We start from the raw sequence: 27,046 nt of genomic DNA, 5'->3' as shown, positions 1-27,046 counted from the left end.
GGTTAGATAAAAAGAAAGAAAAACACAGAAATAAGAGAATGATTAGACAAAAAAACATCATACAAGAACTAGAAGAATATTAGCAAAATTGGCTACACCACATAGAAAGGATGAATAACAATAGGATCCCCAAATTAGCATATAAATATAAACCTACAGGAAGAAGAGACCATGGACATCCAACATTAAGGTGGAAAGATCAACTTCATCTGCAGAGCAGGAACAGGAGATAAAAAGCCTACACCTGAATTGCTCAGATGACGACCACTACTCTTTTATTGAAAAGTCCACATATTCAGCAACCTCCCAGGTCATAACTGCATGATCACTGTCCTCTATTTGGAGGAACAGTGGCTACCTTGGCCATGAAAATATCCTCTGGATCCATCACCAGATCCAGCAATTTCAAAACTGCAATTTCATTCTATTATTATTAATATTAATATCTGACTTCTATGGAGAAGTCAGGACCTCAAGACCTTACATTTTACTGCATTAAATCGACACCTCCATTCATTTAGCCAACTATCTAGCTTATTCAAATCCTATTGCAGGGTTACCACATTTGCACTATTACTAATAACCCCTTCCAACTTCACATCATCTGCAAACAACTCATTGGCAGATAAACACTATTGCACACAATGTTCATCCAACTGTGTCTTAAACTGATTCAATGTGTACATTCACAACACGCTCAGACAATGCATTCCACTCACGAACCACTCTCCATGCAAAGAACCTGCTTCTCATTCCTCTGCTCACATCCTCCTCATACAGTTTCCAGTGATGGCCTCTTGTTCTACCCCCCCCCCCTCCCATTCTATGAAAAATCTCTTCCATGTCAACCTGATAACAATCTCTGACTAGCTTATGTGTCTCAACATACCCCTCTTTCCTCCTATTCATGAGGCTCTGCAATTTACATTCTCTGAATCTGTCCTCGTATTCCACATTCCAAAGACCACTGACCACCTTTGCGAATCTTCTCTGGACCCTTTCTAACATATCCTTGTCACCATGAAATCCGTTGATCAAAGTTTTGTACAATAATCCATATGAGGTCTTATACAAATGGCATCATAACCTCTCTATTTCTGCTTGTCAGGGTTCTCCATATCATTGCCATTATCCGATGTGATGTCTTCACAACTTGTGCAATGTGGCCCTGAATTTCAGGTCCTTGATCTCGTAGTGGTTGCATAAATTGTCTTTCCATCCTGCCATGTATCCTTTCTTCTTTCCAGTCTGTTGAAGTCTTCCAACTGTTGAGGTTCCCAATAAAAATAATTACTCAGCCAACACTTATTTTGATAATCTGTCAATGCATGACATTTTCATCTTGCATTCTTTGGCTTATAACAGCATCTAATTATATATTGTGGCCTGTTGGCTTTATCTCATACCAGATAGATTCAAATGCACTGACTTCCTCAACCTTGTAGACCTGTGGAACTTCTTTTTGCTGTTGTAGTTCTTCTGAGCAATGTCATACTCAGGCAATATGCTCACCCTTACACATGTTTTTTCTTCTTCTTCCCAGTTTCCACCATTATTCTTCTTAAACACTGCCCTCAGGTCATTCATATCAGCTATCACCCTCACTTCATTCATATTTTGATCCCACTTTGTCTACAATCATGCTTTTTCTCATTCCCCCAGACAAGCACTCCTCTAACATTCTGTTCTGTCTATCCCAATGGCTTTAACAGGCCTTTAAGGCCCACAACCTTCCAAGCATGCTTAGATTTCATAACCGAAATACGAGGATAGAATGGTCACTCCTATGCCTCAAGGTATTCTTGGCTGTATCCCTGTGTGTTCACGGGGCCGGTTTGCCTGCTTGCGGGATGAAAAACATCAGATAAACTGGCAGAAAAAACCCTACTGCCCGCGCCCAAGACCAGCTAACTTGGCTATGGCTGAGGAAGATCCTTAAGCTCCTCACGTCTCCGACGGGAATCGAACCTAGGACACTCCTTCCCCAGGCATATGGTTGCGAAGCGCAAAGCCACTAGGCTAACCGCGCGGACAACATTCTGTTCTGCACACCTGAATTATTGAAGTTTCATATAGTACATTACATTCCTTCCACTCTTATTCATTCTTACACTGGCATCTCTCATCTACTGTGATTTTCTCTCTCTCTCTCTCTCTCACTGCACTTTTTCTTACTTTCCTGTCTTATTTCTCTCTTTCCCTTGTACCCCCCCCTCTCTCTCTCTCTCTCTCTCTCACATCTTATTCTCTTATCCACTCCTCTACTGCTGTCATTTTCTTGACTTTCTTCCACTTCCACTTTTGTTCTCCTCATCAGGTAACATACCTTCCAGTCTTTCGATTCATCCACCCTAGTTCAGTCCTCATGCATTCCACTGTCTTCTTCACCATTTCTGCTTCTCTCTCTCTCTTTCTCTGTTTCCAAGTGTCCTGCTCTCATTTGACATTCATCCACACAACTCAAAGCCATCCATTGAGATTGCCATACTTTCATTTTCTGTTTTACTATCCATTGTTGAATTCACATTCACTTCTTCCACATTCTTCTCACCCTCAATTGCATTACTTGTATCTCCTAGGTGTCATTCAGTCATTTCTAAAACATTACTCTATCAGTGTTCTATTACAGTACAATGGGTCACTTAATGATTCAATAAACCAGAACATTAATGGTCCTGTAATAATTCTCAGTAGAGAGAACATTATTATTATGGGTATCTCCATGGAGTCAGTAAACTCATCACTGGAGACCCAAACTATCAAAACAATATCTATTATATCTCTTCTTGAATTCATTTGCAGACGAACTCACAACTGAGTCAGGTAATGCATTCCACTCATTCACCATATTCACTAGGTAACCTTCCTAGCTTGGGCTTGTACTGCTCATGGGTGTACGGATCACCTTTCTCCTTGTAAATTCTCCATAACACTTTCTTTTTTTTGCAGATCAAGCTTGATACTACTATTCATCCATCTAACTGATCATGGGGACACAATCTGATATTGCCTTCTTCAGATACCCACTGATTTTATCCCATGCACTGCTAACATCCCCCCCCCCCCATGCAATATGTTCTGCCATGGAATGGCTGCAAGCTTACTCCGAAGCTTGTTATAATTGCCTAACCTGTAATTCTGTATATACCCCCTTCTTAAGAGAGAAATCCACAAATTTTGAAACCTCCCAAGTTAATATCACATGATCACTCTCGCCAATTGAAGATAACGAGGCCACCTTATTTATTATTATTATCATTTAGGCCTCCAAGGAGTCAAAAGACTGATCGCGGGAGGTCCTTTCTAGGAAACACAAGTCTATCAAGACTTATCATGGGAGGTCCCTCCTAGGAAATACAAAGTCTATCATACCACTCCTTAAACTCATTGATCATTCTAGCTCTCACCACTCTATCAGGCAATGCATTCCATGGTTCAACTACCCTCCATGCAAAGAAACCACTCCTCACCCTCTTGCTCATAGTTTCCTTTCGTAACTTCCAGGAATGGCTCCTTGTCATCACACCTTCCCACTATTCAACCAAGTGAAAGAACTCCCCAGTGTCAACCCTGTAACCACCTCTCAACAGTTTATGTTAAATCAACAGTCTATGTTAAATCCATGTTGACTCAATAATATCACCTCTCCTTCTTCTATCCACCAAACTCTGCAGTCCACATTCCCTCAGCTGATCCTCATGACTAACATTGTACAGTCCTGAAACCATCCTAGTTATCTTCTTTGTACCCTTTCCACAGTTAATTTATCCCCTTCAAATCCTGGGGACCAAATCTGAGAATAGTCAGTGTGTTCTGATCAGGGTTTTATACAATGAAATGATAACTCTTATCTCTGCAGGTCATTGTCCTTCTCATTATTGCAGCAGTCTTCTGTGTTACCTTCACCATCTTTGCAATATGTCCCCTGAATTTCAGGTTTCTATCAATCATCAACCGCAGATCTCTTGTTTCCCCTACTTCCTCCAGTATCACACCTCCAATAGAGTATGCTGCATCCCATCGATGTGTCCCAAACCTCAAGACCTTACATTTTATTGCATTAAATCGACACCCCCATTCATTTAGCCAACTATCTAGCTTATTCAAATCCTATTGCAGGGTTACCACATTTGCACTATTACTAATAACCCCTTCCAACTTCACATCATCTGCAAACAACTGAATATACCTGCAGTCCACTGGCAATGCCATTGATAGAAAAGTTAAACAATATACAGGGTGTTCGGGATAAATTTGACATATTTATAATTAATTATATTTTTCCGTAAGTTACATGTATTAACACACACTTCTCTTCATTTAAAAGTTTGGACCCTTCTTCATTCATATACAAGATGTCAGAAAGGATGGATAGCTGGAACCCACCTGAATCATGGAAGAGAATAACTTGTATCATGATGATTCGTGCCCGCCATCAAAATAAGGATATTACGACTGCTGCCCAATGCTCCCTGAATACAGTAAAAACAATCAGGCATGAACTAGAGACTTGCAATGGTGACTACGAGGATGTAGCAAGAAGAAAGATCCCTAGCAGACGATCTGATTGTGTTCGTACAGCAGAATTCCTCGCAAATCTGCAGGAACAGGTGTTGAAGAACCCTGGCATTGGAATTCGGGCTTTGTTCGTGGAGTTGCTAACTGTAGTCAAGCCCTGGATAACAAGGGTAGCCAATGGTAGGCCGTATGTATGGCAGCAGGATTCGGCCCCTTGCCACACCTCTGGAAAAAGTCAAAAATGGTTGTCTGAAAATTTCTACGACTTCACCAGTCCAAATGTTTGGCCTCCAAACTCCCCAGACCTTAACCCCATGGATTATTTTGTATGGGGCGCAGTTGAAAAAGACACCAATCGCACTTCCAGTAATACAAAAGCCCAGTTAATGGATAAAATTAAAACAGTTTTTGCGGCCCTTCCCAGGGAGACTGTAGCATCAGCTTGTTCGAGGTTCCGAAGCAGAATTGAAGCTGTGATCGATGCTAATGGTGGTTATTTTGAGTAAATCTTGTTGATAGTATTGTAATTAACTCTGCCTGTAATGTTTTTTTGTCAATTCATTAAATTTAATAGATACAAAGAAGATTTTCTTTTTCCTTACGAAACTGTCAAATTTATCCCGAACACCCTGTAGGTCCCAGTACTGAGCCCTGTGGGACCTCACTTGTAACCCTCTGCCTCCTTGAAACTGCCCAAACATACACAACTCTCTGATATCTATCGGACAGCCAATCCTGAATCCAGTTGACCAACCTGGCATCCAAACCCATGTGCTGCAACTTAAATATCAACTTATCATGTAGAACGCTGTCAAATACCTTCACTAAATCCAAGAAAATGGTGGTATATGCCTTTCCCTCATCTATTACTCTTGTAACTTTATTATAAAAGGCTAGCATATTACTAAAACAAGAGTGCCCCTTCACAAATCCATGTTGACTCTCACAGATAACATTGCCCTCATCTGCTCAATGTTGTATATGGTCCCTAACTAATTTCTCCATGATCTTAACAACTACTGATGACACACAAACTGGCCTATAATTAAACATCCATTCTGCTACCACCCTTATGCATTATCTTACCTTCCTACCATTCCCTGGGCACCTTTCCCATAGCCAGACTTTCATTATAAAGCCAGGTCAAAGGAGCTGTTAGTTCTTTAGCACATTCTCTCAAAACTCATGGTGAAATACTATCCAGTCCCACAGCTGACATCCAGAATACTCAGTATTTGAAACATGCTCTCCTCCTGCACCTCTAAATCTCGAACCTGCCCTATCCCTCTAGTATTAAAATTCACTCCTCCAGGATGAAATGCACCAAGAGAGTGTTCGTTGAATAATTCCACTATGTCCTCTGCATCAGTCACTCTGTTCCTATTTTTATTCCACACTGTCGTTCTTCCACAATCATTTCTCCTCCTACTGGCCACATAGGTAAAAATTCCCTAGAATTTTCTTTGGATCTTAGGACCAATCTCTTCTCATATTCCAGTTTCGCTTTCCTTAATATACTAGTCACTCTCCTGGCCTGTGTGTTATATTCTTCATGCATCTTCTCTTCACGTGTCTCCTTATATCTCTTCTATAACCCCTTTTTCACATGCAGTTCTTGTTTAATATTGTTAGTCATCTACACTAACACCAAATTTACACCAAATTGTGTCCTCTTCTTCACTTGTGGAATAAAGCTTACTAATGCTGCTAACAAATATTATTTCACAATTTCCCAAGCACTAATGATATCCTGGCCTTCCAATTCCTCCCTCCATGAAATTCAAAGTTGATGTCTAAGACTATTATAATGACCTGCCTTATAATTCCACATATATTCCCGTCTCTTTGATACTTCTGCATGTCTATTCATCTTCCAAGTCAAAACCACATGGTCACTTTCTCCAACTGGTGGGAGAGATTCATCTCAGTTATTATCAACTCTTCTGATGCTATGACCAAATCCAAAACTCTTGAACCTCTTGTTCCCTCTATTGCATGTTGCCTAAGAGACATTTGTCCCTCAAGAATTCTAGAAATTCCATTCCCTTATTGCTACATGCATCTTCCTCTCCCCAATTTATACTGTTGTATTTAAAATCTCCCATAACACTCATTCTTCTTACATTTGCCAAGCTCAACTGTCTAAACATCTCTTGGTACCCACCCTCTGTGCTCCTTGGTTTGTAGCAACACCCCCACTAAATATCCTGTCTTGCCTATCTCTACCTCACACCATATGCTTTCGAAATCATTAGTTTCACTGCCTTCCTTCTTCACTGTCGTCACTTATCATAAGAAGTACTCCACCACCACACTTTCCCTTCCTATCTTGCCAAAAAATGCTGTACCCTGCTACTTTTATTCCTGTTATTATATCCTCTTCTGTCAACCACGTCTCAGTGATCCCAATAATCTTTGGACAGGCTGATGCTATCAGCGCCACCAATACCTCTCCTTTAACCGGATACTCCTGGCATTAGTATGAAGCATAAAAATGTTTCATCCTCTGAACCAATGACCAGGTCCAACACTCTCACACCACATGTCCCTTCAGTTATGTGCTGTTTCAAGTTATTATCTTGTAGAAGATGTATGAAAACCATTTCCTTTTTGATATTTCTTCCTTCCTACTGATATCACCATAATTAAAATCTCCCATAATAATCACTAACCCTGCACTCATTGCAGTAATTTGCTGATGATGATGTCTACATCACTCCCTGTATCCCCTGGCCTATAGCAGCAACCAACTGTATATTTGGTTGCATTGGTCACTATTTCACACCAGACTGCCTCAAATGAACTATCATTCACATGTCTATCATCTTGATATACTACTTTCTTTGGCTGCAACTCATCAGCTATTATCAACAGTACTCCTCCTCCCCACGTTCTATCTTCTCTATCCTCCCTGAAAATACTGTATCCATCACATTCAATTCCATTGACCACATCTTCTGCTAACAGCCAAGTTTCATTAATGCCTACAATTTTGATGAGATTGCACTGACTAATGCCAAAAATTCTTCCTGCTTATTTCAAATGCTTCTTGAATTGGTATACAAAATTGCAGATTCCCTTTAGTTCTTGTACCCGCTTTAGACCTGATATACATGTCACTAATTTCAGTAGTCCCATGCCGATTTTTATCCACTCTCTTCTGCAAATAAGGATCAACAAATATACAATCACTGCTCAAGTTTCTCCCTCTTACATTCAACCTTTTCAATTTTAGTTTTCCTGCCCAATTACTTCAACTTGTTCAGATAACAGTAACTTCTTCAATCGCTTATGACCTTCCATGTTCAGATGCAACCCATCTCTTGCATATAGCTGTCTTTTGCCTTCAAACACACTCCAGACATCAGCAAATTCCATACCTAAAACTGAACCTCAGGAACTTTGAAGAATCTGTCTTTATGTTCAACACCTCCACCAGGAGGTGCTTCATAGAACAATAGTTCTCATCACCGGCATTATTATCAAAACAGTTGGATTTGCCCTGTTGGCCCTAATGTTTTAATGATGTCAGATTGTTGTCAGGGATGATGGTTGGGTTCCTGTTGATTCATATATCATCTGGTGTATGTGTATGTATATGGATTTCTTATATCTACAATGAGATTATTATTTTCCCTAGTAGCAAGGTGGATGTTAAAATTTTCGATTGTTAAATAGTTCCACTATCTTAGTGTTTTGTTTAAAATTCAAATGAACACATTATCTACATTGCATAGTCAAATGTCAATTTGTGTGAAACACAGTTTTTTATTTATTTATTTTTTTTTTATATACAGGGTGTTCGGGATAAATTTGACATATTTATAATTAATTATATTTTTCCGTAAGTTACATGTATTAACACACACTTCTCTTCATTTAAAAGTTTGGACCCTTCTTCATTCATATACAAGATGTCAGAAAGGATGGATAGCTGGAACCCACCTGAATCATGGAAGAGAATAACTTGTATCATGATGATTCGTGCCCGCCATCAAAATAAGGATATTACGACTGCTGCCCAATGCTCCCTGAATACAGTAAAAACAATCAGGCATGAACTAGAGACTTGCAATGGTGACTACGAGGATGTAGCAAGAAGAAAGATCCCTAGCAGACGATCTGATTGCGTTCGTACAGCAGAATTCCTCGCAAATCTGCAGGAACAGGTGTTGAAGAACCCTGGCATTGGAATTCGGGCTTTGTTCGTGGAGTTGCTAACTGTAGTCAAGCCCTGGATAACAAGGGTAGCCAATGGTAGGCCGTATGTATGGCAGCAGGATTCGGCCCCTTGCCACACCTCTGGGAAAAGTCAAAAATGGTTGTGTGAAAATTTCTACGACTTCACCAGTCCAAATGTTTGGCCTCCAAACTCCCCAGACCTTAACCCCATGGATTATTTTGTATGGGGCGCAGTTGAAAAAGACACCAATCGCACTTCCAGTAATACAAAAGCCCAGTTAATGGATAAAATTAAAACAGTTTTTGCGGCCCTTCCCAGGGAGACTGTAGCATCAGCTTGTTCGAGGTTCCGAAGCAGAATTGAAGCTGTGATCGATGCTAATGGTGGTTATTTTGAGTAAATCTTGTTGATAGTATTGTAATTAACTCTGCCTGTAATGTTTTTTTGTCAATTCATTAAATTTAATAGATACAAAGAAGATTTTCTTTTTCCTTACGAAACTGTCAAATTTATCCCGAACACCCTGTATGTTGGGCCCATATACAAGAAGTTGGCTGGTCAACCTAGTTTAAGGCATTCTTTCCAAAATTCTCTGTTAAAAAGGGGGGGGGGGGAGATAGGGTAGTCACAGCTATATGTCTTTTACATTCCTTTCCTTATAAAACAAAATAGTCCTAGTTTTACATTTAATGTATTCCTTAATATTTTATTTTTCTTCCAAATGTCTATTTTTTTACTGTTCATCTTTACTTTTGCAGGGTGATGTTAAATATATATTTGAACATACTACCAGGAAGAATATGGTGCCATTTAGGACACACATACAACTTGTTCATTCAACTATTGATTCCAAGGTTTGTTCATGAAGTAATATTATAGATTTGACTTCTTTTATAATTTTTACATATAAGAATACCATAATTACCATATTATAAATTATTCATGTTTATATTTTCGTTATAGCAAATATTACAATTTTCCTCCATATAATCAAAGTGCTTTTTATGGAATCTAGATCCTAAATGCCACATACAAATCTTAATTATTAATTTACCTTGCATTTGTAATATCTGCTAGCAACACATGCCAATCCCATTTCAATCCATCAATTTCCATTCAGGAAACTGGTAAATCGAATATACTCTTCTCTGATTTAAAAATCAAGACATTATAATAATAAATAATTATGGAAGTCGCTTATATAAACAAACTATTTATTTCCATAGAATTTTCAGCTATGTTTTATAGACATTTTTGATACACTACAGCAAGAAGAGAAAAACATACAAATGAACTTGTTTTTTATGTTTATATGCTTGTTTTATGTTTATTTCATCTTACTGTAATGTATTAAAAATGGCTATGAAACATAGCCGAAAATTCTACAGAAATAAATACTTTTTTTATGTAAGTGACTTCCATAATTATTCCTTATTGGAATCTTCTTCTTCTTCCCTATTCACTACACCTGTGCAGTTTTGAGAGATAGCTTCTAAATCTATCCTCATAAATTATATTCAACATCACTGAAATTACAGAAGTACCCGTCTCTGTATACTAATGGGAATTTCTATATCACCATGAAAACTTAGTTGCCAAATTTGTGCATGCAGTAGCAAGAGGTTGTCGGCATCAATATCTCAGTATATTAGCTAACCTCTGGATTGTCCTTTGCAATATGTCCTGAGCTTCAAATTTCTATCTGTATCACCCTATGATACACTTCTTCCTCTAAATATGATTCTGTCTACTATCTGGTCTTCCATTTGTGGATCTCAAATTCAAACTCTTATACTCATGTTACAAGCTTAGTGGAGTGAAACAGCTCCGAGAAATTACTTGTGCATATCTTGTGCGTATTATAATTAAAAATAATATTTAATTATAATATTTCATATTTTAGGGAGTGCAATGTGAGACTTGTAACACACACACACACACACACACAGAGGCAACACAAAACTAAGTGAAACACATGGATGAAAGACTTGAGTCCTAACTATTCATCCTATTCATGACATTGGTTGAATAGTACTGGTCATGCTACATCTGTGTGTTGGTGGTCTGAGATGTAAACTGGAATCTCCAAGTATTAGTGTTTCCTATATTTTGAAACACTAATTTATGCAACTCTATTTATTCAAATTAAGCTCGTTTCTGAGAGCAGTTACAGATTTGAAAAACAGTCTTTCCCTTCTAAATTTACTGGGATGGAGCATGTTGGTCTTTTTTTCCAATTAATTCTATGAGCCATATCCAAAGCATGATCTGCAAGGCCCATTTGACCATAGTCATGATTGCAGATGTATTTTTTTTATGTTCTTCCATGTGGATGGTGGCTAATCTTCCTATCTATCCATAATAGTCTAATTTGCAAGAACAGGGAAAACTCTATATATACACCAGGAATTGATAAAGATAGCAAGTTTCAAGTGGGGCTTGAAAGTCATGCAGAGGTTGTATTTCTTCTAAGATTCTGGCTGCTTTTGGTATTTTAACACATGGATTCAAAATCTTAAGCTTTGCTGTAGTAAATTTTTATCTGATTTCTTTCACCCACCTTTTAAGCTTTTCAGATCTTCTTGAAGAGCCTTAACATCAGCATGATGTTAAGGCTCTTCAAGAAGAACTGAAAAGCTTAAAAGTTTCAAGAAGAACTGAAAAAAAAGATATCCATCTGGAAACAGACGAATATCTCCATTCTCATGACATTGGTTGAATAGTACTGGTCATGCTACTGAGCCCAATAGGAAATTAATACACATTCTGAACTAATGATGATAGTAATCTGATCTGTTTTATTGTTGTGCATAGATCCAATCTGTACCATGTGGGCATTTAAAAAATCCAATAAAATAGACATGGTTAATCCTTTATCTTGCAGTCTCCTATGATTGTGTATTGCATGTCTTCTTCTGGCCAGTTTGCCTATTTTATGGATGAAAAACAAGTTTTCAGGTGAAAAAATCCTGCACCTCCATATGAGACTGGCTAACTCACCATTAATTAAAGCGTGCTTAAGGGTCAAAGCTGTATAACCAAGACCTCCACATACCTTTAAGGGAATGCAGAGAACCGACCAAAGTTTCTGACCTAATATCTATTCCTCACCTTCTCTTGGTGCAAATATTAATTAATAAAAAATAAATATCAAGACGGTGGCAAGATATTCTAGAGATTGTTGAAGAAGCTCAGAAATGGAGGAAAGAGTGCTGTGAAAGGATTTTGAGATGATAAAGGTGACATAAAAATGAGAGAAAAAGATATCCTTGAAGTATGGAGTAATTCGAAAAATTGCTAAATGAAACAAGCAGTGATAGCACAGTGGTAAAAAAACAGTCACCAGACCTGCAGTTAGGAATACATATCCATACTTGAAGTAGAAAAAGCCATCAAAGGCCTGAAATGTGGAAAGGCAGCAGGAATAGATGATATTCAACCAAAAATCCTCAAGTGTGGAGGTATAAAAGTCTTACAGCGGCTGCACTGCATAGTTCACAAGGCCTGGATAGAGGGATGAATTCAGGGTGATTGGAGTAGAGCTCTCGTAGTAATATATATACAAAGGGAAATAAAACTGAATGTGAGAATTACAGAGGTATTTCTCTACAGAGTGTTCCAGGTAAGATTTATGCAAATATACTTGAGAAACGGTTGAGATGGATGGTGAAGAACAAGGTCACGATCAGATTTTCACTTTACGACAAATAGTTAAATTTGTCGATAAATCATGGGAATATAGAGTGAAAGTGAGAAGAGGGGGCCGAGAGTTAGAGAGTTTGAAAGATTTAATGATAGAGAGATTGTGTTGCGGGATTCGGAAGTTGAATTGGATTGGATGAGGCAAGAAATGAAATGGATGTGGAATGAAATTAAGAGAATTCAGGTCAAAACTATTAAAATAACATGATGGCATGAAAGAGTTAACGAAAGATGAACGAGTGGCATTGTATGGCGACTCTATTATTAAAGGTGTGCTAGAGGATAAAATGAACAAGGTATGTTTTCCAGGCGGTAAAATGAGTAGAGTGATTGAGGCATTGGATATGAGGTGGGAGCGAGCAAAAGAGTATGGTACAAATGATTTGAGAGAGAGAACAAAGAGCATGTCAAAATGGAAAGATAAAAGAGAACAGTGTGACAGGAAGGGTAGTCAGTGTGTTGCCTAGGCATGATTGTGGTGAAATGAGGCAAAGAGCAAGGATTATAAATGATATTCTGGCTGAAATATGTGAGGAGATGGGAGTACAGTTTGTTAATGTGTGGAATGAGTTTGAGAGACGAAGTGAGCTGTATGGGAGCAATGGACTGCATTTGAGTGGTTATGGTGTGAGTCGCTTGGAGAGACTGCTGCTGGAAGGTAGAGAAATTAACAGAGAGAATGAATCAGATCGAGAGGGGAGTGATGTGGAAGAGCAGGAGAGTAAGAGAGAAGAGATTAAAGAAGTGGTTATGAATGGGGAAGTGAGTGGTATGAGTATAGAAAATGAGAGAATGGGTGTGCAAGAGGAGCAGGGAAACGGGGAGGCTCAGGGTGGACATGGGTACACAGCATGAGAAAGGTGGATGCTCCAAGAGGAGGTGAGAGCATGTGTAGGCAGGAAAGGAATGGGATGACCAGGGATCAAGAGGAAACAGTTGGAATTGAAAAGGGTTCTGAAATGAAGAAGCAGAAAGGAAAATGGCCCCAGTCTAGCATGGAGAGATCACATCGAGTGAGTAGTATCAGTGGAACTAGCTGTTTTGTTTGTATACCAATGCTAGAAGTATAAGGAACAAGGCAGATGAAATGGTTGTACTAATTGCGTCTGTTCACCCAAAGATTGTCAGAATAAGTGAGACATGGTTGGATGAAGACGACATCCTGACAGTAATAGAGATGGAACGGTATGATATGTTTCGTGAGGATAGAAGAGGTAAAAAGGGAGGGGGAGTGCTATTGATGATAGAGAAAGAATTATGTCCATACAAGGTAGAGATGCAAGAGGGAAATAGGGCCAGTGGTTTGGAGGCGGTATGGTGTGAGATAGAGGTGAATAGAATCAAATATTTGGTGGGATGTTGTTATAGACCTGGTAATGTGGTTGGTGGTGATAATAAAATGTATAGTCAAATTAGCCAAGCAAATAAGAAAAGGGTGATCATTATGGGCTATTTTAATTATGGCAATATAGACTGGAATGATTAGATAGCAACTGAAAGTAAAGAAAATGAGTTTCTTGAGTTTTTGAGGGATAACTACTTTAGACAGTATGTAACAGAGGGCATACGATGATTAAGGGTCTTGGATTGGTCATCTATTCAGAGGATGTAATTATAAATGAGGTGTCAAATCATCCACCAATTGGTGAGAGTGACCATGAGGTGATTACCTGGGTGGTTGCCAGCAGTGCATGGTTCCCTGTGAGAAAAGGGTATATGTGGAACTACAAGGAGGGGTGATTATGAAGAGCTCAGGGGACAGCTTGCGGGTGTAGTGTGGAATGAGGAGTTAACTGGAAAAGAGATCAATGCAGCTTGGGGGATTTTCAAAAACTATCTAGTAGATGCAATGTCTAAATGTATACCATGGATGAGAAGGTTAAATAAGGTAGATGTGAGATGGATGAATAAAGAGATTAAGCATGCGATACAGAGGAAAAATGGGCATTATGGAGGCAGCATAAGAGAAGTGGAAATAACCAATTTCATGAGGTCTAAAAAGACCAGGCAAGGATGGTGACTTGGTTGGTGAGAGTAGCTAAAGAGAGGTATGAACAGCAGTTAGCTAATGAAGCCAAAAAGAATCCTAGGGAGTTCGTTCGATATGTAGTGTTATATCCCCGTTTTTCTTTCTTATGTTTTATCTTTAATTGCCTTTACTTTCTTTAGCTTTATCATTAAGTTTTCGTATCTCTTAATCTCAGATTTCGGTTGCCGACAAATTTGTATAGATTATAGACTGCGCCAGCCGGCAACTAAATTCTGATGCACTATCTAAAATACTTAAAGAAAGTTGTAGGGATCAAGATATATGCAGTCGTAGTCCCTATTCTCACATCATTATTGGTTTCCCCTTTAAATTCTTGGTACAAAATTTTCCAAACGGTAATTCAAATCTGCAGAAGATATGACAAACTCAATTGATTATATAAAGAAAAACACATTTATTATTACACAAAGACAAGTATACATGTTATTTAAATTCTTGACCTTAAAAAAGTCTGGGTTCCCCTTTCTTAATTAAACACTTTTAAACTTCTGCACTATGATCTCTTACTGGGCATAAATTCCTCACTTTTGTACATATATCTATCCTCAGACTCTCACAATTAAGTTACCTGATAATATCATACATGAAACATTACATATAAACATTGGACAATTCAATAAATCTGACATGTAATTCTCTAGGACAATAGTACTTATTTCTACTTAATTCTCTCCCCAAAATATCTGTTAACACTTAACTACTTTCTGAATGTATGACATTACTTTTCTTAAATCACTTAAACAGTTCGGAGCTCGGCCGGAGCTTAATATGTTTTCTTCTTAACAGTAAACACAAGTGTCCGAATTGCAGACTGTTCTTGTGGCACAACACGTAAATAGCGTGTGTTCTTAACTTCTGTTTCTTTACTCCACGGATACTTTAATCCCACATTAATATAAGAAAATCTTCACTTACCGTTCTTTCTTTGATTAGGTATTCTGATCTGTTCACTGTACCTCCCCTGATGGCGGGCTTTGTTCTACACGAACCAAAAGCACTCATACACAGATCTGTACGCTGACGTGGATTTCATCAGCGGCTCTTTCTCCTTATGTGTTTGAACACATTGTAGTTAGCTTTGACCTATGTATCATGCGTACCAAGGGGAGATCCTTGCTACACGTGGCGGCAAGCTCTACATAGCTCTCCTTGGTGCTGAAACTTGGTGCCGACGAACCTCGGAGACGAGACACCCGAAATCGGATATAAGAGACGAGATAAGAGAGCGATTCGAACTCCCGCCGAAACTTTTATACTCCGGAACAGCTCCCTCACTCGGCGGTGTCGTCACGCATATGGCGGCAGCCGATTGGACGCCGTGGCTACGAACTGTCTTTACATGCTTTAAACTTGTACTTAGTTTGTACATATTTATTTGTTAATACTACATGACTTTCTACTTTAATTCATTCACAATTACTATCTCAATAAACATATGGGCTATCTTTACAGTGTTTAGAATTTACACATCTGGTTATTTACATTTTCCTGGGACATTATTCGGTACATTTCCAATCAGGAGGCATAAGCATGTCCTTATCCCTTCCCTCTGAGGTAACGTAATGTTGGGTGGGAAAAAGGGATGACTCATCACTTTTTCCGACACAACAGTAGCCAGCAAAAGAAAGAATGATTATGGAAGGATGACATTGATTGGAGGAAATGGTATAAAGACAGCTGTTGCAGAATGTGTGGTAGAGATACTTAATGAGCAGTTCATAAAGATCTTTCAATCTTGTGAATGTGACTTCATGGAGAGATTGAGAGCAGTAGATGATGGGGAGGGGAGGGAAGACTGACTGTAAGTGAGCAAGAGGTGTTTGGGGAGTTGAGTAAACTAGATGTAAATAAGGCTGTGAGACTTGATAATATATTACCGTGTATTCTGAAGGAATGGGCCAGAGAGTTGACATCTGCCTTGACATATTTTTTTAATACGAGTCTTGCACGTGGTCAAGTTCCTAAAGAGTGGAATGAGGGCAAGATTGTGCCACTTCATAAAGGAGGTGATCGAACTCAAGCATCAAACTATAGGCCTATCTGTGTGTGTCGGGTGTTGTGGTTAAGTTGTTGGAGAAGCTTGTGATAACTAGGATCCAGAGTTGGGTTGATAACAGTGGTATTATTTTTGATGGACAGCATGGATTTGCTAAAGGGAGGTCATGTTTTAGTAATCTACTTACTTATTACAATAAAGTGACTGCTTCCTTGGACAGAGGAGAAGGATACACAGTAATATACTTGGATTTCGCAAAAGCTTTTGATAGAGTACCTCATGATAAGTTGACAGTCAAACTAGAGCAGATGGGGTTGGATATTAGATTAGTACATTGGATTGGAGACCGGCTATCTGATAGGTATCAACAAGTTGTGTATGGGGTGCGATATCCAGGAAAATAAAAGTCACTAGTGGAGTGCCTCAGGGGTCTGTTTTAGGGCCATTACTATTTAACTTGTATATTAATGATATTGGCGAAGATTTGGATGGAGATATTCAGTTGTTTGCAGATGATGCAAAGTTGGGACGAACCATAAAGAGTAGTGAGTATGTTGTGGCCTTGCAAGAAGACTTGAATAAATTGAGTGATTGGGCACAGAAATGGGGATGTGAGTTCAATGTTGCAAAATGTAAGGTTTTAAAATTTGGAAAACAAAGATGGGATGCAGAATTTATGTTTGGGGAGAATATATTGTTGGAGGTAGAGGAAATAAGAGATCTGGGGGTGATAGTGGATAAGGATTTAAAATTCAGGGGATACATCGCCAAAATTGTGAAGACAACACAAAGGCTTTTGGGAATGATGCAGAAGACACTGACGTGTAGAAGTAGGGAGATTCTTGTTCCATTGTATAAAGCTTTGATTAGGCCACACGTGGACTATTGTGCCCAGATTTGGTCACCGGGTTTTCAGAAGGATGAAGAGATGTTGGAAAGAGTCCAAAGGTGACTGACTAAGGTAGTTTCTGACCTCTGGAATGTTGAGTATGAGGAAAGATTGAGAAGATGTAATTTGCAGAGTCTGGTGGAGAGGAGGAAGAGGGGAGATATGATAGAGACCTACAAGTTGGTAAGGGGTTGATATAAGATCAGTGGTGGAGAAGTTCTACAGAGAATAGTGGGAGATCAGGAGAAAACCAGAGGTCATCCCTGGAAACTGTATAAAGAGGGTGTGAGTAGGGGAGTGAGAGACAGGTTTTTTTCATGCAGAGTTGTGAATGATTTGAATGCCTTGTCTGAGGGTGTGGTGTCTGCAAGGAGTTTTAGTATGTTTAAGACACGGTATGATGAGATGTATGTGTGATAAAAGGACCTCCCAGATGAGTCTTTGACTCCATGAGATATTGAGGTAATAATAATAAATTTAATAATAATAACAAAGATCTGTATTTAAGTTTTGTAGATCTCGAAAAGGCTTATGAAAAGCTCCAAGAGAGAAGCAATTCAAAACACTACAGATATATGGTGTCAGTTGGGCTTTATATCAAGCAATACTTTATCAGAGTTGTATGTCAGCAGTTAGAATTGAAGGAAGTACAGGAAGATGGTTTAATGTTAAATCTGATGTTCAGACATGGATGTACGTTATCCCATCTGTTATTCATTATTTATGTAGATCACGTTACGAATGAAAGTGGTATTAAACATGATATCAAAATTGGAGATGTTAATCTCAGGTCTTTACTTGATGTGGGTGATGTTATATTTCTAAATAAATCTGGTTCAAGTCTGCAAGTCTCTCTGACTAAATTGAATAACTGTTGTAATAGATTTGATATGAACCTCAGCAATAACAGGAGAATGAAAATAGGCAGAAGCATTGAAAATATGAACTGCATTAGGAATGGAGAACTTATAGAACAAGTGAAACATTTCAGTTAGGCTCAATTTTTAGTGAAGATGATAAATTAAATATGGAAATAGACAACAGAATCAACAAAGCTGGTATGGTAAGAAGTTAGCTGAATAAATTTATATGGAATAACAGAGAAATTACCCAATACACTAAATTAGCTGTATAAAAGACAGTGTTTAAACCAATTTTAATTTATGGATCTGAGAGCTGGGTTCGAAGTAAAACACTTGACCAAAGACTAAAGATCACAGATATGAGAGTCCTGAGAAAGATTAGCGGCATGAACAGATGGTATCAATGGCAATATCATATTAAAAACAAGAATATTAGGAAAGAAATTGAAATTGTTGGCATCCAAGAGTGCATTAGCACAGCTAATTTCAGTTGGTATGGTCACTTAAGCAGAATGGGCGAGGACAGATTAGCAAAACAAGTGTTCTCTGCCAGGTTGGCAGGAAAAAGACCCAGAGGAACACAAAAAAGATTTAGATGGATTGATATGGTAAAAAGTGCCTTAGAAGATATAAGTTCCAATAATAATATTATTATTATTATTATTAAACAAGACCTCATGGAGTCAAAGACTCATCTAGGAGGTCCTTTTATCTCACACACATCTCATCATATCGGGTCTTAAACACATTCAAACTCCTTGCAGACACCACACTCTCAGGCAAGGCATTCCAATCATTCACGACTCTGCATGAAAAAAACCTGCCTCTCACTCCCTTACTCACACCCTCTTTATACAGTTTCCAGGGATGACCTCTGGTTCTCCCCTAATCTCCCATTATTCGCTGTAGAACTTCTCCACCATTGATCCTATAACAACCCCTTACCAACTTTTAGGTCTCTATCATATCTCCCCTCTTCCTTCTCTCCACTAGACTCTGCAAATTACATCTTTTCAATCTTTCCTCATACTCGACATTCCAGAGGTCAGAAACTACCTTAGTCAGTCGCCTTTGGACCCTTTCCAAAATCTCTTCATCCTTCTGAAAACCAGGTGACCAAATCTGGGCACAATAGTCCATGTGTGGCCTAATCAAAGCCTTATACAATGGAACAAGAATCTCCCTACTTCTACACGTCAGTGTCCTCCTCATCATTCCCAGAAGTCTTTGTGTTGTCTTCACAATTTTGGCGATGTGTCCCCTAAATTTTAGATCCTTATCCACTATCACTCCCAGATCTCTTATTTCCTCTACTTCCAACAATATATTCTCACCAAGCATAAATTCTGCATCCCATCTTTGTTTTCCAAATATTAAAACCTTACATTTTGCAACATTGAACTCACATCCCCATTTGCTTGCCCAATCACTCAATTTATTCAAGTCTTCTTGCAAGGCCACAACATCTTCACTACTCTTTATGGTTCGTCCCAACTTTGCATCATCTGCAAACAACTGAATATCTCCATCCAAATCTTCGCCAATATCATTAATATACAAGTTAAATAGTAATGGCCCTAAAACAGATCCCTGAGGCACTCCACTAGTGACTTTCCTTTTCCTGGATATTGCACCTCCATACACAACTTGTTGATACCTATCAGATAGCCAGTCTCCAATCCAATGCACTAATCTAATATCCAACCCCATCTGCTCTAGTTTGACTGTCAACTTATCATGAGGTACTCTATCAAAAGCTTTTGCGAAATCCAAGTATATTACTGTGTATCCTTCTCCTCTGTCCAAGGAAGCAGTCACTTTATTGTAATAAGTAAGTAGATTACTAAAACACGACCTCCCTTTAGCAAATCCATGCTGTCCATCAAAGATTATACCATTGTTGTCAACCCAACTCTGGATCCTAGTTCTCACAAGCTTCTCCAACAACTTAACCACAACACCTGACACACAGATAGGCCTATAGTTTGATGCTTGAGTTCGATCACCTCCTTTGTGAAGTGGCACAATCTTGCCCTCCTTCCACTCTTTAGGGACTTGACCAAGTGCAAGACTCGTATTAAAAAAATATGTCAAGGCAGGTGTCAACTCTCTGGCACATTCCTTCAGAATACGCGGTGATATATTATCAAGTCCCACAGCCTTATTTACATCTAGTTTACTCGACTCCCCATACACCTCTTGCTCACTTACAGTCAGTCTCTCCTCCCCATCATTAACTGCTCTTAATCTCTCCATGAAGTCACATTCACAAGATTGAAAGATCTTTATGAACTGCTCATTAAGTATCTCCACCACACATTCTGCAACAGCTGTCTTTATACCATTTCCTCCAATCAATGTCATCCTTCCATAATCAGTCTTTCTTTTGCTGGCTACATATCGAAAGAACTCCCTAGGATTCTTTTTAGCTTCATTAGCTAACTGCTGTTCATACCTCTCTTTAGCTACTCTCACCAACCAAGTCACTCTCCTTGCCTGGTCTTTGTAGAACTCATGAAATTGGTTACTTCCACTTCTCTTATGCTGCCTCCACAATGCCCTTTTTCTCTGTATTGCATGCTTAATCTCTTTATTCATCCATCTCACACCTAACTTATTTAACCTTCTCACCCGTGGTATACATTTAGACATTGCATCCACTAAATATTTTTTGAAATTCCCCCAAGCTGCATTGATCTCTTTTCCAGCTAACTCCTCATTCCATGCTACACCTGCAAGCTGTCTCCTGAGCTCTTCATAATCACCCCCCTTGTAGTTCCACATATACCCTTTTTTCACAGGGGTCCTTGCAAGTAATCACCTCATGGTCACTTTCACCAATTGGTGGATGATTTGATACCTCATTGATAATTACATCCTCCGATGAGATGACCAAATCCAAGACCCTTAATCCTCGTGTGCCCTCTGTTACATACTGTCTGAGGTAGTTATCCCTCAAAAACTCAAGAAACTCATTTTCTTTACTTCCAGTTGCTATCTCTTCATTCCAGTCTATATTGCCATAATTAAAATCACCCATAATGATCACCCTTTTCTTATTTGCTTGGCTTATTTGACTATACATTTCACTATCACCACCATCCACATTACCAGGTCTATAACAACATCCCACCAAGTATTTGATTCTATTCACCTCTATCTCACATCATACTGCCTCAAACCACTGGCCCCATTTCCCTCTTGCATCTCTACCTTGTATGGACATAACTCTTTCTCTATCATCAATAGCACTTCCCCTCCCTTTTTACCCCTTCTATCCTCGTGAAACACATCATACCTTTCCATCTCTATTCCTGTCAGGATGTCATCCTCATCTAACCATGTCTCACTTATTCCGACAATCTCTGGTTGCACAGACGCAATTAGTGCAACCATTTCATCCGCCTTGTTTCTTATACTTCTAGCATTGGTATACAAACACAACAACTCATTTCTGGATCTACAGCTAGTTCCACTGATACCACTCACTCGATGTGATCTCTCCATACTGGACTGGGGCCATTTCCCTTTCTGCTTCTTCATTTTAGAACCCTTTGCAATTCCATCTGTTTCCTTTTGATCCCTGATCATCCCATTACTTTCCTGCCTGCACATTCTCTCACCTCCTCTTGGAGTATCCACCTTTCTCACGCTGTGTATCCCTGTCCACCCTGAGCCTCCCCGTTTCCCTGCTCCTCTTGCACACCCATTCTCTCATTTTCTATACTCATACCACTCACTTCCACATTCATTTCCACTCCTTCAATCTCTCCTGTCTTACTCTCCTGCTCTTCCACATCACTCCCCTCTCGATCTGATTCATTCTCTCTATTCACTTCTCTACCTTCCAGCAGCAGTCTCTCCAAGCGACTCGCACCATAACCACTCAAATGCAGTCCATCGCTCCCATACAGCTCACTTCGTCCCTCAAACTCATTCCACACATTAACAAACTGTGCTCCCATCTCCTCACACGTTTCAGCCAGAATATCATTCATAATCCTTGCTCTCCGCCTCATTTCACCACAGTCATACCTAGGCAACACACTGACCACCCTTCCTGTCACACTATTGTCCTTTATCTTTCCAAGCAGTCTCCTGACATTCATTTTGACATGCTCTTTGTTCTCTCTCAAATCATTCGTATCAATTAATACAATTAACTCTTTTGCTCGTTCCCGCCTCATATTCAATGCCTCAATCACTCTACTCATTTTACCGCCTGGAAAACATACCTTGTGCATTTTATCCTCTAGCACACCTTTAATAATGTTATCCTCTAGCACACCTTTAATAATGATATAATATTGGAGTATATAATAATATAATATTGGAGATAATAATGAATAATATTGGAGTCTTGACAGGTAACATACTGATTTGGAGGAAAATTATAGATAGGAAGTTAGTAATGATGTAGATTTTTCATGTAGTACTATCATATTCTATACACCCCCTTGAGGGTACATGGCAGGAATTTGATGATGATAATATAGGTTCCTCACATCCTAGACAGGATTTGAACCAGGTCTTTTCATCCAAAAGACATCATCAAAACCAATTGAGCTATGGAGACTCTCATAGTAAAAAGAATAAAAACTGACAGTAGAACTAATTTTATGACGAGCCAAAGGCTTCAATTCGGCGACGTGAAATTATTTAAGTTAAGGGATATTACATCCCATGTCGTTTCATAGCTGAATAAGAAACTCGAAGAGTTTCATGCTGAATATAGAAACTATATAAAGTTCAGCGAGTCCAAGCATAAGCAAATACCTGGATATTGCAACACTTAGTCCCACTGGTAGTGCAACACTGCCAGAAGCCTTTGGCTCTTCATATAATTAGTAATTTATTAGGACACCTTCTTGGCAATTCTTATAGTAGGGTATGTAAGTTCTGTTCGCTACAAACTTGGTATTATCTAGGTCTATCTGCTCACTAGTGAGACATCAATAAAGGTTGAAACCGGTCTGGGTAGTGACCTTAATGTAGAACAGTAATACAGCTCCTAGGAACTGGGTTTCACATTATGGATAAATGCCAAGAATGGTGATCGGAACTTGCCCCACCCTTGCTATGAGTTACCTCAGTGTTGCACTACCAGAGGGACTATATGTTGCGCCATCTAGGTATTTGCTTACACTTGGACTCGCCGAACATTATATAGTTTCTACATTCGGCATGAAAGAATATGGGATGTAATATCCCTTAACTTAAATAACAATAGAACTATGATAAGAATAAGCCAGGAAGGTGATTCAGTTTAGATGAACAGCAAAAATGCAGTTTAAGCAGAAATTTGCAAATCAGGCCAATAAAAATCCTAGAGAGTTCTGTTGATATATTGCAAGTAGAACAAAGAAAGAATTATTATTATCCTAAGACTCCATGGAGTCAATGACTCATGTAGGAGGTTCCTTTGTCATACACATAGCTCATCATATCACACCTTAAACACATTCAAATTCTCTGCAGACATTACACTCTCAGGCAAGGCATTCCAATCATTCACAACTCTGCATGCAAAAAGGCTGCTTCTCACTCCCTTGTTCACACCCTCCTTACACAGCTTCCAGGGTTGACCTCTTGTTCTCCCTTGATCTTCCACCATTTTATGAAAAACTTCTTCAACATTGATCCTGTAACAGCCATTTACCGACTGGTATGCAGCGCCAGCCCGAGCAAATTTTTGAGTGTGGGAAAGATTTTTTTTCCCGCCCTTTGGTCAAAATCGTATATGTATATATAAAAATGATATGTATCTAATGAATAAATAATCATCATCAAATTCCTGCCATGTACCCTCAAGGGGTGTACAGGATATGATAGTACTATATGAAAAATTTACATCATTACTAACTTCCTATCTACAATTTTCTTCCAAATCAATCTGTTACTTGTCAAGATCCAGCATTTACAGACCTTATATTTCTATCATCTAAGGCACTTTGTATGGTATCAATCCACCTATATCTTGGTCTTCCTCTGGGTCGTTTTCCTGCCAACCTGGTAGAGAAAACTTGTTTTGCTAATCTTTCCTCGCCCATTCTGTTTAATTGACCATACCACCTGAGATTAGCTCTGCTAACATTCCTCGATGCTGACAATGTCAAGTTCTTTCCTAATATCCTTGTTTTTAATATGATATTGCCATTGATGCCATCTGTCCACGCCTCTAATCTTTCTCAGGACTCTCATATCTGCGGTCTCTAGTCTTTGGTCAAGTGTTTTACTTCTGACCCAGCTCTCAGTTCCATAAGTTAAAATTGGTTTGAGCACTATCTTGTATACAGCTAATTTAGTGTTCCGACTAATTTCTCTCTTATTCCATATGAATTTATTCAATTGACTTCCTACCTACCATTAATGAATAAATAAATAAATAAAATATTTTTGTGTTTATTATATAATGAGTACATAATTTTAATACAATTTATAAATATTACATAAATCACATTAAATGACAAAACAAATATGAAAAAAATCTAAATTAAGAATTAACAATTGTAATTATTTTAAAAAAAGAAACCTTTCTAGCCTTAATTTCAGCAAAAGATTTTACTATTCCTTCTAGATCTAATGTCTCACTATGTCACTTTCAATAGATAAATTGGCTAAGCCATCTAATCTTTCTTGGGACATTGTGGACCTCAAATAATTTTTAATAAATCTTAATTTAGAATAACTGCGCTCTGCACTTGCAACTGTAGTTCGGATTGTTAAAAGCATTCGTAGTGATGTGTACACATTTGGAAAAATACTTATGCAGTTATTTGCACAAATATAATTTAATACTTTGGGAGAATAATTATTTGATATCCTCTGAGACAATGTTTAATTCATCTAATAAATCTATTGCTGAAATATATTTTTGATCACCATCAGACAGAACAATTTCTAAGTCGAAACAAGCTTTTTTACTGTATCATTATCAAATTTTAAGTTACCAATGTTAAAGAGAAACCCATAAATTGATTCATTTATTTAGCTGTTAAAATCTCTCAGTAATTGATGTTATTGCTGAATCAAAAATTACATTAAAAAAATTAATTTGAAAATGTCGCTCAGAATTAGTAATTGATTCGTCAGAACATACCGTGTGGCCATAAAATAACTTTCCCTCTTTGGAAGCATCTGTAGCTAAAATGGAATTCAAATGGAATGAGACCAAATTTTATATTGAGACTTTTGAAGGCACCGGGAGATGATTTCCATGGAAAAAATATTTAGTACCAAAAGTCGTCGATAGGGGAAATTTTGGTGCTGGCAGAGCCGAAAACAAGTGGATAATTACATTAAAGGCAGATAAAATAGAATAATAACATTTCGACGTTGTAAGCGACAGCCGCGTCAGTCATTCCAGCTGGATATGTGGCGCTTTACAATGATAATAAGAATAATAATAATTAAACTAAAACAATAACTTGCGAGAGACAGAAATTAATGTAGTGATTGAACTCACAGGAAATAATGTTTTATTCATCAGAATCAAGATCCCTTGGACAATATACACGATTTTCAATGTGCTGACCTTTCTTGTGTACAACAAATTGCATCCGGTGTGTGACATGCTCTACAGCTGAGCGTAAGGAGTCGGATTGGATGTTCATAACAGCTCATTTTATGTTATCTTTCAAGACGTAAGTTGGGAACACCACCAGCATACACAACGAATTTCAAATACCCTCACAGCCAAAAGTCACATGGAGTGATGTCTGGGGATCGAGGCGGCCATGCCGTCAGAAAGAACTGACTGATAACCCTCTCATTACTGAAATGCTGGCGTAAAAGGCGCTGTACTGAACGTTCAATGTGTGATCGTTCTCCATCCTGCACAGAAATTATGGAGTCCAAACATTGTCTTTGCTGCAATGCAGGAATGACAAAATTTTCCAACATTCTTCGATAAATCTCTCCAGTAATGGAGCAGGTTACAGGATCTGTAGGGGTAATACACACAGTAAAATTTGCATAATCCTTTTTAGCTGTGTTTACTTCAAATATTTGATTGCTTTTGGCTCCACCAGTGCCAAAATTCCCCCTATCGTTGACTTTTGGTACTAAATCTTTTTTTTGCAGAATTCATCTCCCCATGCCTTCAAAAGTCTCAACAATATAAAATTTGGTCTTATTTCACTTATTAGTTTTAGGTACGGATGCCTCCAAACAGGGAAAGTTATTTTATGGCCACCCTGTACATAAAAATTATTTTCACTTCTGTATGACATCAAGAATTTTTTTGTGACATCTAATGATTTCAAGGCTTCCATAATATTACAAGAGATATTTTGCAATTGTTTGCTAGATACATTGACTTCACTTAGAATGTCATATCAAACAAACGTGCCAAATATAAACTTGAAAGAATTATTTTTTTTTTGCTAACGAACTAGCTTCCAATTTTGTTTTAATGCTTGTTGCCCAATTAAGCTGTCATCTTCTGTGATGAAAATTAAAGCTTCATGTATTTCTTTTACTTGATTTCATATTGCTTTTACAGCTTCAACGTGACTTTCCCATCTCGTCGTGCATAAAGGTTTTAAAGTAAAATTTTCGACATGGTTTAGAACTTCCCATCGATGACTCGATGAAGAAAAGAAATTATAGATTGACTGCATAATGACAAAAAAATAAAAATGTATTTACATTGCAGCTTGGTGCATTGCTCAATACCAATTTCAAGGAATGTAACACGGAACAAAAAAAGTTCTAGGATTTTTGTTCCTTAAAAGTGCTTGTACCCCTGCATTCTTCACCTTCATATTTGACCCATTCTCATATCCTTGACCACGGATATTTTGAATATTTAAGTTTTTTCTTCTAATAATTTTAAAATTACTTC

At 38.3% G+C, this 27,046-nt stretch overlaps 1 protein-coding gene across 2 annotated transcripts in view; it reads left to right on the top strand.

Moving 5' to 3' along the window:
* The window catches only part of LOC150095258 (uncharacterized), a 512,519-nt gene that overhangs the window by 203,495 nt on the left and 281,978 nt on the right, over positions 1–27,046 (top strand). For both annotated transcript variants that reach the window (XM_090410467.1, XM_090410466.1), the window contains exon 12: positions 9,460–9,555. In XM_090410467.1, coding sequence (XP_090266593.1) covers positions 9,460–9,555 — 96 coding nt within the window. The remainder of the gene's footprint in view (positions 1–9,459; positions 9,556–27,046) is intronic.

Source organism: Typopeltis vanoorti, chromosome 20 (assembly GCF_054136105.1).
Source record: "Typopeltis vanoorti isolate ZY-2024b chromosome 20, IOZ_Tvanoo_1.0, whole genome shotgun sequence".
NCBI classification, from domain to species: Eukaryota; Metazoa; Arthropoda; class Arachnida; order Uropygi; family Thelyphonidae; genus Typopeltis; species Typopeltis vanoorti.
This window is presented reverse-complemented; position numbering and strand designations above follow the sequence as displayed.